Source organism: Penaeus japonicus, unplaced genomic scaffold, assembly GCF_977035675.1.
Source record: "Penaeus japonicus unplaced genomic scaffold, GWHDUDI00000001_assembly GWHDUDI00000003, whole genome shotgun sequence".
Lineage (NCBI taxonomy): Eukaryota > Metazoa > Arthropoda > Malacostraca > Decapoda > Penaeidae > Penaeus > Penaeus japonicus.
The window spans coordinates 17,171,032-17,181,609 of NW_028234405.1; the positions used below are offsets into that span (position 1 = coordinate 17,171,032).

At 40.8% G+C, this 10,578-nt stretch overlaps 1 protein-coding gene across 2 annotated transcripts in view; it reads left to right on the forward strand.

Annotated features, from left to right (window-relative positions):
* Positions 1-618: 618 nt before the first annotated feature.
* CycE (cyclin E) overlaps positions 619-10,578 on the forward strand; it is a 10,328-nt gene continuing 368 nt past the window's right edge. Inside the window, exons 1-10 of one of the 2 annotated variants that reach the window (XM_043007390.2) lie at positions 619-703; positions 2,761-2,830; positions 2,941-3,067; positions 7,320-7,411; positions 7,516-7,717; positions 7,880-7,991; positions 8,186-8,316; positions 8,466-8,627; positions 8,748-9,026; positions 9,163-10,578. The exon at positions 9,163-10,578 is cut by the window's right edge and continues 368 nt beyond it. In XM_043007390.2, the coding sequence (XP_042863324.2) occupies positions 634-703; positions 2,761-2,830; positions 2,941-3,067; positions 7,320-7,411; positions 7,516-7,717; positions 7,880-7,991; positions 8,186-8,316; positions 8,466-8,627; positions 8,748-9,026; positions 9,163-9,300 (1,383 nt within the window). In that variant the 5' untranslated portion in view covers positions 619-633 and the 3' untranslated portion in view covers positions 9,301-10,578. Of the gene's footprint in view, positions 704-1,415; positions 1,550-2,760; positions 2,831-2,940; positions 3,068-7,319; positions 7,412-7,515; positions 7,718-7,879; positions 7,992-8,185; positions 8,317-8,465; positions 8,628-8,747; positions 9,027-9,162 lie in introns of those variants that run through there. The other variant, XM_043007398.2, reaches the window with a different exon arrangement.

Sequence of the window (10,578 nt, forward strand, 5' to 3'; positions counted from 1 at the left end):
TAAGCGGAAGTGGATTAGTAGTGAAAGTATTGATTTTTTAGTCATGTCTTCATGAGGTTCAGAGTATCTTGATGCTTTTTGTATAGTATTCTACGAACAGCTTTCAAGTCAGAATCAGTTAGGTCACGTGAGGTTATCCGATCTGTGTACATACTTTCAAATAACATAACGTTCTTTTTACACTAAAAGAAGCTCCGCAGATGTTTTTTTTGTAGTTTACTGATTTCGAAGTACCATTGTACAACTAACAAATTTCTCTATCACCTTTATATAGGAATTCAACAGAGACTAGCTGTAGGCCATGGTTTTACGTAGAGATAAGCGTTTCCGAAAGAGGACATGCCGATAGGAAAGTGCTCTCCAAGGCGCGGGAAAGTCGGGTATCTGTAACGTCAGGAGTAGCGTTACCGGCGATAGGGAAGGCGAGGGGAGACGGGAGGGGGGTGGGGGTTTACCGCGCCATGGGTCGTGGGAGACGCGGTTCACCCCCCCCACCCCCTTTCCCCCCTTGTCTCAGGTCCACTCCCCCTCCCCATGGGATGCCCCACACCAGGACGGTCAGACACCACCCAGGTCAGAGAGAGAGCTCAGTACCTTTGGTCGTGTCACCCCGAACGGAATAACCTCTCTGCCATGGGATCGAAAACCATACCGGATATATTAATTCATAGTCTTCATGGACAACAGTTTTTCATCACTTGTGGTAAGTGGAATCAGTGTGGTGATATGTGCTATGTTGTAAATTAACAGCGCATAGGCAGTGATACAGTTTAAGACTTTACAAAGGATTTGTTTTTTTTTTCATGATAATCTAGTTTTCCTGTAAGTATAACATTATTTGTAAGGGGCAGAGGCTATGTATTCACGTTTTTCCGGCATGGAGGCGGTAGTAACGTGGGATATGAATTAGTTTAACGCAGTAAAATTGTCTTAAGAAGCTCAAGGTACTCTATTTGGATGTAATGCAAGGATATTTCATTGAATGACTATAAGAGAAATACTTAATAAGAGTACAGACGGTCGCGCGCTTATTTTTCGCACCTTGTACCATCAATTTGATGTTTGGCCGATCAGCTGGTGAGCGAGCTTGAAATTTCGTATTTGGCGCGCAGTGACGTAAGATATTGTAACCAATAGGCTAACGGCAACGACGTCTCGCATTCCAATGGCTGCTAGGGTCATTGTTCCCTCGCGCCTAAAAATCCGTCTTGAACACCCGCACAGCTGTTCGATTTTGAATCCGGTAAGACTAATTATGGTCAATGTTATCTAACTATTTCAAAAACTCAAATCAAACTTTGATCCATCACGCCTTCGAGGAATATAAATCCAATGTTTACATCCACCAACACCCAAAAATCCCTCCCGGCAACTCACCGGCCGCATCAGCCAATGGGAAGCCTCGTTCGCGGCTAAGCCCCGCCCACGTGCTTTTGGCGCCCACCTCCCTCGCGCGCGAAGCTCCCCACACAGGTCTTCCTCAGTGCGCCCAACACACCATGTACGCCGAGCTCTGAGAGTCTGTGGAAATTGCCTCCGTTATTTTAAGGTAAAATCTAAAAACGAGGAAGAGAAGTGAAAGATGTAAATGTGTAGTAGGTGAGGTCATTATATCAGAAAGAGAAAGGTGGAGAGGACTTGAGGCGAGAGATGGAGAGAAGTGATGCTTGGGATCTCCCGGGTGTTTTCGGGCCCGGGGTGAATTGGCGCGTTGTTTTTCTCATGATATTTAGGCTATTTCCGGATGGTTGAGGCTTACCTTTGGCTTATTGTCCCTATGAAGTGATGTAGAGTTGAAGTTTCATGTGAAAATAGTTGTGAAAGAGATCTGAAACATCTCCAAAACCTGTTGCTGGGGGAGCCAAACACCGCCTATATCGGAGAGGCTCACAAAGGCCTGCTTTCCTCCGCTTTAAATGGCCACAACTTCTTCCTAGGCAACATTTATCTCTCCCAGCGGAACCAGGTGGAGGAGCTTTATGGATTGATGTGGTCGAGAGTGGAATATATGCTTACATAGAGTGGATGGAAGAGGTGCAAGGGTGGGGGTCCTCGAGGCGGGATTGGCGGGCAAAAGTTGGCGCCGAGCTGTGATTTTCCCCCCATATTTATCAGACATTTCTGGCCTTATATTATTCCTTTGGGTTCGTATATATGATTTTTGCTGCGCAGTTATTGCCTACAGAAAGACCAGTAAGGATTTTTATTGGGTTTTGTGTTGTTGCGCGGGGGAAATGACGTGGGTTTGGTGTGGCCATTTAATTTTAGGGGTCAGTTACTCTACCTTGTATTTTGTTACATGTGGATGGAAAGCGTTTAAGAATTGCATAGTTTGGGCTAATGAAGATTTTTAGGATGCTCAAATCTGTTTTTTGTATGTACTATGTATTAAAACTTCTACCATGTGTTACACCTGGGAGAAGGATTTGTTTGTTTGATTTTGTTTCAGTCTAATGCTTTATTCTTGATTATTCCTGTGACTTATTGAGTTCATATGCCACTAAGCTATTGCAAATGAAAGGGGGGCTACAAATTTAGAAGTTAGTTACCAAAGCATGCTTTATGTGAATACTTTGATAAGCATGGTGACTGGTTCATCCCTTCAGGGAAGATCTTTATATAAGATATTGAAAGCTTAGTGTAGGCTTTGGCATACTGTGGGCCAGAATAATAGTTCACAGGTGGAATATATTTATTTTTATAGAAGATAAGGGTGTCTGAAGAGTATGTTGATGTCTAAACTTGTCTTGTCCTTTGCAGGCCCTGTTAGCATCACCAGATCTCTCCCACAAGCAACACACACCTCCTCCATGTCTCAGAATCAGAGAAGGTAAGGTGGAATCATGTATCTTCGTATACAAAGAAGTCATTCACTTAACAGAGATTGGAATATCGGCTGATGCACCCCTTCTGTGAATAAACTTTAATATTTATTTGCAGGCTGAAAAATGGCACTCTCTCAACTAGAACGAAACCGGCTATACTAAGAAGTCGAAAAAGAAAGAATTCCGAAAATGAAGATGAAAATAAGGAAGTGAAACAGGCCAGATTGGAGACGACGGAAATGGTATGGTTGCTAGAATTTGCTCTGATAATAATGTATATAAAGACAGTTTGCATTTAATTCTGTTTTGTAATTCTTAGATTGAGAACCATGATTTAGGCAGTGTTGTGATGTTCATGTCAATATAGTGTTTGAGAATGCAACCTTGCATATATTATATGGGTGTAAGTTTGTGCACACACAATGGCTGCAAGGCTGTGCACACATTGTATGGATGCAAGGCTATGCATATAGTATATGGATAAATGGCTTTGCATAGTGTATGTAGACATGGCTGTGTATATAGTTTATGGATGAATGGTTGTACATGCATTGTATGGATGAATGGCTGTGCATGCTTTGTATGGATGAATGGTTGTACATGCATTGTATGGATGAATGGCTGTGCATGCATTGTATGGATGAATGGTTGTACATGCATTCTATGGATGAATGACTGTGCATGCATTGTATGGATGAATGGCTGTGCATGCATGGTATGAATGAATGGCTGTGCATGCATTGTAAGGATGAATGGTTGTACATGCATTGTATGAATGAGTGGTTGTACATGCATTGTATAGATGAATGGTTGTACATGCATTGTATGGATGAGTGGTTGTACATGCATTATATGGATGAATGGCTGTGCATACTGTGTATGGATGAGTGGCTGTGCATACTGTGTATGGATGAATGACTGTGCATACTGTGTATGGATGAGTGGCTGTGCATACTGTGTATGGATGAATGACTGCATACTGTGTATGGATGAATGGCTGTGCATACTGTGTATGGATGAGTGGCTGTGCATACTGTGTATGGATGAGTGGCTGTGCATACTGTGTATGGATGAATGGCTGTGCATACTGTGTATGGATGAGTGGCTGTGCATACTGTGTATGGATGAGTGGCTGTGCATACTGTGTATGGATGAGTGGCTGTGCATACTGTGTATGGATGAGTGGCTGTGCATACTGTGTATGGATGAATGACTGCATACTGTGTATGGATGAGTGGCTGTGCATACTGTGTATGGATGAGTGGCTGTGCATACTGTGTATGGATGAGTGGCTGTGCATACTGTGTATGGATGAGTGGCTGTGCATACTGTGTATGGATGAGTGGCTGTGCATACTGTGTATGGATGAATGGCTGTGCATACTGTGTATGGATGAATGGCTGTGCATACTGTGTATGGATGAGTGGCTGTGCATACTGTGTATGGATGAATGGCTGTGCATACTGTGTATGGATGAGTGGCTGTGCATACTGTGTATGGATGAGTGGCTGTGCATACTGTGTATGGATGAATGACTGCATACTGTGTATGGATGAGTGGCTGTGCATACTGTGTATGGATGAGTGGCTGTGCATACTGTGTATGGATGAGTGGCTGTGCATACTGTGTATGGATGAATGGCTGTGCATACTGTGTATGGATGAATGGTTGTGCATACTGTGTATGGATGAGTGGTTGTGCATACTGTGTATGGATGAGTGGCTGTGCATACTGTGTATGAATGAATGGCTGTGCATACCTTGTATGGATGCATAGTTATGCATACTTTATATGGATGCAAGGCTGTGAAAACTTAGTATGAATGCATGGCTGTGCATACTTTGTATAGATGCATGGCTATGCATACTTTATATGAATGCATGGCTATGCATACTTTATATGGATGCATGGCTATGCATACTTTATATGGATGCATGGCTGTGTATGCTATATAGATGCATGGCTATGCATACTTTATATGGATGCATGGCTGTGTATGCTGTATAGATGCATGGCTATGCATACTTTATATGGATGCAAGGCTGTGCATACATTGTATTGGATGCAAGGCTGTGCATACATTGTATTGGATGCAAGGCTGTGCATACATTGTATTGGATGCATGGCTGTGCATACCTTGTATTGGATGCAAGTCTGCATATCTTATCACACTGTGGATGCAGTGTGATAAGAATGCAACATTGTACCTAAAGTACATTGTATGGGGGCATCACTGTACATACAGTACATTGTGTGGAAATACTTTTCTGGATTTTGTGGCTGCATCTTGTCTGTAGTGTGTGGATACATATTCTGCATTGAGTGAAAATGTGTGCATGCAAAGGGTACAATGGGTATATGTAATCAAGTTTGTGCTCACGTTGTGTGCATATCTGCAAGTGTGTGCATACAATAGATGTATGTATGCAAGTGTATGTACAAATTGTGTGTATGTCTGTAAGTTTGTGCACACATTGGATGTATGTCAGCAAATGTCTACATGCATTGTGTGTATGTGTGTGAGTGTGCATACATTGGATATATGTCTATGAGTGTGTGCATACATTGGGTATATGTCTGTGAGTGTGTGCATACATTGGGTATATGTCTGTGAGTGTGTACATATATTGGGTATATGTCTGTGAGCATGTGCATGCATTGGGTATATGTCTGTGAGTGTGTGCATACATTGGGTATATGTCTGTGAGCATGTGCATGCATTGGGTATATGTCTGTGAGTGTGTGCATACATTGGGTATATGTCTGTGAGCATGTGCATGCATTGGGTATATGTCTGTGAGCATGTGCATGCATTGGGTATATGTCTGTGAGCATGTGCATGCATTGGGTATATGTCTGTGAGCATGTGCATGCATTGGGTATATGTCTGTGAGTGTGTGCATACATTGGGTATATGTCTGTGAGTGTGTGCATACATTGGGTATATGTCTGTGAGTGTGTGCATACATTGGGTATATGTCTGTGAGTGTGTGCATACATTGGGTATTTGTGTGTGAATGTGTGCATATATTGGGTGTATGTCTGCAAGTGTGTGCACACCTTGTGTATGTCTCCAAGTGTGTGCACATATTGTGTGTATGTCTCCAAGTGTGTGCACATATTGTGTGTATGTCTGCAAGTGTGTGCACATATTGGGTGTATGTCTGCAAGTGTGTGCACATATTGGGTGTATGTCTGCAAGTGTGTGCACATATTGGGTGTATGTCTGCAAGTGTGTGCACATATTGGGTGTATGTCTGCAAGTGTGTGCACATATTGGGTGTATGTCTGCAAGTGTGTGCACATATTGGGTGTATGTCTGCAAGTGTGTGCATATATTGGGTGTATGTCTGCAAGTGTGTGCATATATTGGGTGTATGTCTGCAAGTGTGTGCATATATTGGGTGTATGTCTGCAAGTGTGTGCATATATTGGGTGTATGTCTGCAAGTGTGTGCATACATTGGGTGTATGTCTGCAAGAGTGTGCATATATTGGGTGTATGTCTGCAAGTGTGTGCATATATTGGGTGTATGTCTGCAAGTGTGTGCATATATTGGGTGTATGTCTGCAAGTGTGTGCATGCATTGGGTGTATGTCTGTAATTGTGTGCATGCATTGGGTGTATGTCTGCAGGTGTGTGCATGCATTGGATGTATGTCTGCAAGTGTGTGTATGCATTAGGTGTATGTCTGCAAGTGTGTGCATACATTGGATGTATGTCTGCAAGTGTATGCATACATTGGATGTATGTCTGCAAGTGTGTGCATACATTGGATGTATGTCTGCAAGTGTGTGTATGCATTAGGTGTATGTCTGCAAGTGTGTGTATGCATTAGGTGTATGTCTGCAAGTGTGTGCATACATTGGATGTATGTCTGCAAGTGTGTGCATACATTGGATGTATGTCTGCAAGTGTGTGCATACATTGGATGTATGTCTGCAAGTGTGTGCATACATTGGATGTATGTCTGCAAGTGTATGCATACATTGGATGTATGTCTGCAAGTGTGTGCATACATTGGGTGTATGTCTGCAAGTGTGTGCATACATTGGGTGTATGTCTGCAAGTGTGTGCATACATTGGGTGTATGTCTGCAAGTGTGTGCATACATTGGGTGTATGTCTGCAAGTGTATGCATACATTGGATGTATGTCTGCAAGTGTGTGTATGCATTAGGTGTGTGTATGCATTAGGTGTATGTCTGCAAGTGTGTGCATACATTGAGTGTATGTCTGCAAGTGTGTGCATACATTGGGTATATGTGTATGCCTGTAAGCGTGTGGACACATTGGGTGTATGTGTATGGGGTGGATGTGTGTCTGCAAGCATGTGCATACATTGGATGGCTCCAAGTATGTGCAGGTATCATACATACACAGGGGGCGAATGCAATTTTGGGTGCTATGGAGACCAGGTGCAACTATTGTGTGAGTGAATGCAAATTTATATATGTTACTTGTATGTTCATTAAACAGAATTTGTCTTTTACAGCCTCTTCCCCTTGGTGATGTAACGTCAAGCCTCAACATTGAAAGAGAAAGATCGATTACTCCAGATAACCCAGTACCAGAAACATGGCACAAGTAAGTAGGGTTGTTTTTGTATTTATGTCTTTGGAAATTGTAAATTAATTTTTTTTGCAAGAGTTTTGGAAGGAAGTCTCCTCACAAGTCACTTTGCCTTGCAGATTCAGAGGCTTGACTTGCATACCAACACCAGAGTCCACCAGAAAGCTACCGTTGCCAAAACTAAGCTGGGCAGATCGAGGGCAGGTGTGGACGCTGATGTGTCGGAAGGACCGGATGTATGCACGTCATCCTGACTACCTCTCACAGCATCCATCTCTTCAAGCACGCATGAGAGCTATTCTCCTTGATTGGCTGACAGAAGTAAGTACTGAGAATGTGTGAGTTTGTATGATATTGTAAAAAAAAAATAAAAAAAATGTATAACTGGATGTTTCTGGTTTTCAAGTGTCAGTCTTCTGATATTCTTAGTAGTGCCAGGTATATAGTGTGTTAATTAGATTATTAATACTTTCATCTCTTTAGGTATGTGAAGTTTATAGGCTGCACAGAGAGACCTATTATCTAGCTACAGACTACATAGACCGCTACCTCAGTGCTACACATGATGTGCCCAAACAGCAACTACAGCTTATAGGTAAGCATAGATCATATGTTGGTTTATGTAATAAAGTAATGGTAGCAAAGCATAGTATTTAATTTTAATATTTGCTTTCCTGTTTATACAAGTATTTCTATATAAGAACATGTTTATAAATTAGCTTTGCATCACTGTTTACAATTTAAGTTTGTTTCTTTATGGAATGTTAATTCTTTTTGTTTATCTTGCAGGTATAACATGTTTATTCATAGCTGCAAAAATAGAAGAAATATACCCACCAAAGTTGTCAGAATTTGCATATGTGACAGACGGTGCCTGTATAGAAAATGAAATCCTAGAAAAAGAGCTAGTCATACTAAAGGTAAGGAAAAGATCTTTTAATTATAAATAATGAGAAAATAGATGAAGTAAGGAGAATAATGCACAAGAACTAAGATTCTACTCCATCAAACTTATAACATCAAAATGTGATATGATTGCAGCTAATTAATTTGTAAATTCTCTTTGCAGAAACTTAACTGGGACTTGTGTCCTGTAACCTCAAACTGCTGGTTAAACACATACCTGCAGCTGAGCCAAGAATTCGCCCAGCGAGAGGCCAATGGCGGAGAATCTTCCAGTGATGAACATAGTTTTGTATTTCCTCGCTATTCACCATTAACATTTGTTCAGGTAAGCTCCTCTCACCATCTTGTTTTCCGTCTTGTAGACCTTACATTTTCTTGAGAACATCTTGAAGGAAATGGGTGAGGTTAATTGAATTGTCTAACTTTGCCTCTTTTGTTCTTCTAGGCAGCAAGATTGTTGGATCTGTGTACTCTTGAGATATCCAGCTTATCCTTCAGCTCAAGCATGGTTGCTGCTGCTGCAATGTGCTACATGACTTCCCCACAGTTGGCAAGTCAGGTATCAGGTTATTCTACAGAAGATATGCAAGCATGCTACGATTGGATGGCAGCTTTTGCAGTCACAGTGCATGAGATGGGGCCAATGCAGTTGAAGTCCTTTAGCCAAGTGGCACAAGATGATATCCATAACATTCAGACACACTCTGTTGATCTTGACACTTTGGTAAGACTATGAAGATTATTATTATTGAACTTTCTGTTGATTTCATATATTTATTATTAGGGTTATTGCCTTTTACAAGTTTTTTCTTTGTTTAGGTCAATGAAAAACTAATATATTTTTTTTTTATTCTTTCCAGGAGCGAGCTCAGATTAGATTAAGTCAGATTCAGTCATCATCCTCACGGAGTAGCCCCCAGACCACAGATGTTTCTGTGGCTATGCTCACTCCACCCAAAACAGATGAGAAGACAAGATATGTAGAGTATACGGGATAGGAAGTTCTACAGTGTAGATTTAAGTGTGTAAATGGCTCAATAACTCATTTGGTCCATTCCATAGTGGTGATTAGATATTTCAAGCATGATCTTTAGGCTCAGGATTGTTTCCTGATTAATCCTGTATATTGTAAGCCATTTTTACAGGGTGTCTTCAGTAGGATTATGCATGCAGTGGTTGCAGCCATGTAGCCATCTCTTTTAAACATATCAAGCATGTTAATGGCCATGCTTATACATATCAAAGGCATTTTATGCTAGTTATAGTGACCTAACAAACAAAAAAAAAATATATAAAAAATATTGTATATTTGCTTTGCTCACTAATGCGCATGCTAGACATCATAATTTCTTACATGTTGTGGATGTTATTGGATATTTTGAGTTGTTTTAATGGGAAAATTACTATATTGGGTTATTCAGTGTCTTGAAGTATTGACGTTTTTTGGTATGAGTTCTCTTATGCATATGGATGACAAATCGGTAATTTATTGACATCATGCAGGTTCCCTCTGTCATCATGGGCTTGTTAGTGAGTTCTCTTAATTTATATTTGTGTATATAATTAGGTATGTTATATTACAATAAGGTTCAAATGGAATAGATAGTGATTAGCCAAATAAACACTTGGGAGTTATGAGATAGGAGAGGATCTTAGTGGTCAGCATTGCAAGGAGTGGCATTTTGCTGTCATGAAGACAGGCTGTGTACATATCACTATGACTGTGCCTGGTAAAACAAATCTAGTCTTTTTCCGTAAGGGGATTACAATTTATTTTGTTTTAGTGCCGAGTGCAATGGTGTTTCATAGGAATATATGAAGTACATTTTTTTCATTGTTTTTCCTCTTCAACTCCTAGACTAACAAGAGATGTAGTGCTGTTCTGTATAACAAGAATCATAGCATCATGCCAGCTTATGTTTTTCTCTTCAGTTTTAACATATATGTGCGAATATATCAACTTTAGAAGTTTCAACACTGCATTCATCTTAATGCTGTCTGTGTGATGCTGCAGGGCTACTGTAAAGACTTTGTGTTGGAGTCTTGCAGATACAATAGAAAGGAGCTAGACTTTTTTTTTTTTTCAGTTGACAAATATTTAGAGGAGCCAGGGCTTTTGTGTGTTGCTCCCTGGCTCCTATGAATTTGTGCCAATGACACTGCCATTAATTAAGGGGCATTCTCAACTGTGTGACCAGTCCAGCGCTGTCAGTATTTATCTGGGCATTGTCCTTTATAGTTGTTACTCTTACAATAGCTATTCAGTTTTATTATTA